This window comes from Rhagoletis zephyria, unplaced genomic scaffold (assembly GCF_001687245.7).
Source record: "Rhagoletis zephyria isolate East Lansing unplaced genomic scaffold, Rhagoletis_zephyria_1.1 Rzeph_scaffold_71604, whole genome shotgun sequence".
NCBI lineage: Eukaryota > Metazoa > Arthropoda > Insecta > Diptera > Tephritidae > Rhagoletis > Rhagoletis zephyria.
Genome location: NW_016228654.1, coordinates 1 through 1,289, shown reverse-complemented (window position 1 = coordinate 1,289; position 1,289 = coordinate 1). Strand labels below are relative to the sequence as shown.

At 46.7% G+C, this 1,289-nt stretch overlaps 1 protein-coding gene across 1 annotated transcript; it reads left to right on the top strand.

The window, feature by feature from the left end:
* Positions 1-42: 42 nt before the first annotated feature.
* LOC108357172 (leucine-rich alpha-2-glycoprotein-like) lies at positions 43-889 on the top strand (the record flags this gene model as incomplete). Its single annotated transcript, XM_017608266.1, has 1 exon — positions 43-889. A coding segment is annotated over one exon (847 nt), but the record flags the coding sequence as incomplete, so codon positions are not given.
* Between the last annotated feature and the right edge of the window lie 400 nt (positions 890-1,289).

Sequence of the window (1,289 nt, the reverse complement as noted above, 5' to 3'; positions counted from 1 at the left end):
GGGGCTTGGCCTTCTCGAGATTCTTACGCTACATAGCTGCAGTATTTCCGAGCTGCCAGCGCGGATTTTTGAGCCACTGCCAGCACTAAAGCGGCTGCGCCTAACCTCAAACCAAGTGCGTGAGCTTCCTACTGCGCTTTTCGTGGCCCAAAAACGCCTACAGGTGTTGGACCTGAGTCGCAATGAGCTCGAATCGCTGCCACCTGGCTTATTTCACCCGTCCACAAAGCTAGTGAGCTTGGCTTTGTCACACAATCGTTTGCTGCAGCTCAGCGCGCATACACTTCCTACACTACATGCGCTGGTAGAACTTAATTTGGATAACAATGGCTTGCGCGCAATCGCCCCCGGCAGTCTGGCGCAAGCGCAGCGACTGGAGATACTTATGCTCTATAACAATCAGCTAAATTGGACAAGCGCTGAGGCGTGTGATGTGCTCGCGGGTCTGCGCAGCCTCAACACGCTTCAACTGCAGAACAACTCGCTACATACCTTATGCACACAGCTGAGCGCGCCCAACCACACCACCAGCCGTCTGCGTTTGCTTGATGTACGATACAATAGCATAGCGCGCTTGCCCGCGCAGCTAATCCGCACGCTAAACGACAGCACGTCGCTGAAAGACTTGTATCTCTCGCATAATCCATGGAAGTGTGACTGCAGCGCCGCGNTGGTGATCTATGGCGACTTGGAGAACGCGGAGTTGCTGGATCAAGAGCTGCGTGCGTATCTGAAAATGAATACGTACTTGAAGTGGGGCGAGCCGTGGTTTTGGGAGAAGCTGCGCTATGCTATGCCGCATTCGCGCGTCCGCTGGGAGGGCGACGATTGCGGCGGGAGGATGCGTTCTGATGAGATTCCACTGCATGCGGCTATGCTGAGGGCATGAACAATGGGCGTGCTTTGTGCGGAGGTGTTTGCATTCGATTATTGTTTTATTTTTGTAAGAAGAATTGCATAATAAATGTTTATTTTCATTATGAATATTAAATAGTAAGTGATTACACTTGTAGATTAGAAATCGACATTAAATATGTTTTTAATGATTTATACTTTCTTTGAATATTTTTCGAAAAGCGACTACTTATCATTTAGTGAAACCAGAGTTGCCACATGTCTGATCTTAAGCGTAGAAAAATGTGAATCCACATATAGTCGACACGCATTTTTAAAAATATGAATTAAAAATTAAAAAAAATTAAAAAAGTTTTATAATAGTTTAACAATAGAGTTGCCGCTTGTATTTATTATACCCGAGCGCACTTGTGCACAAGGGTATTATAACTTTG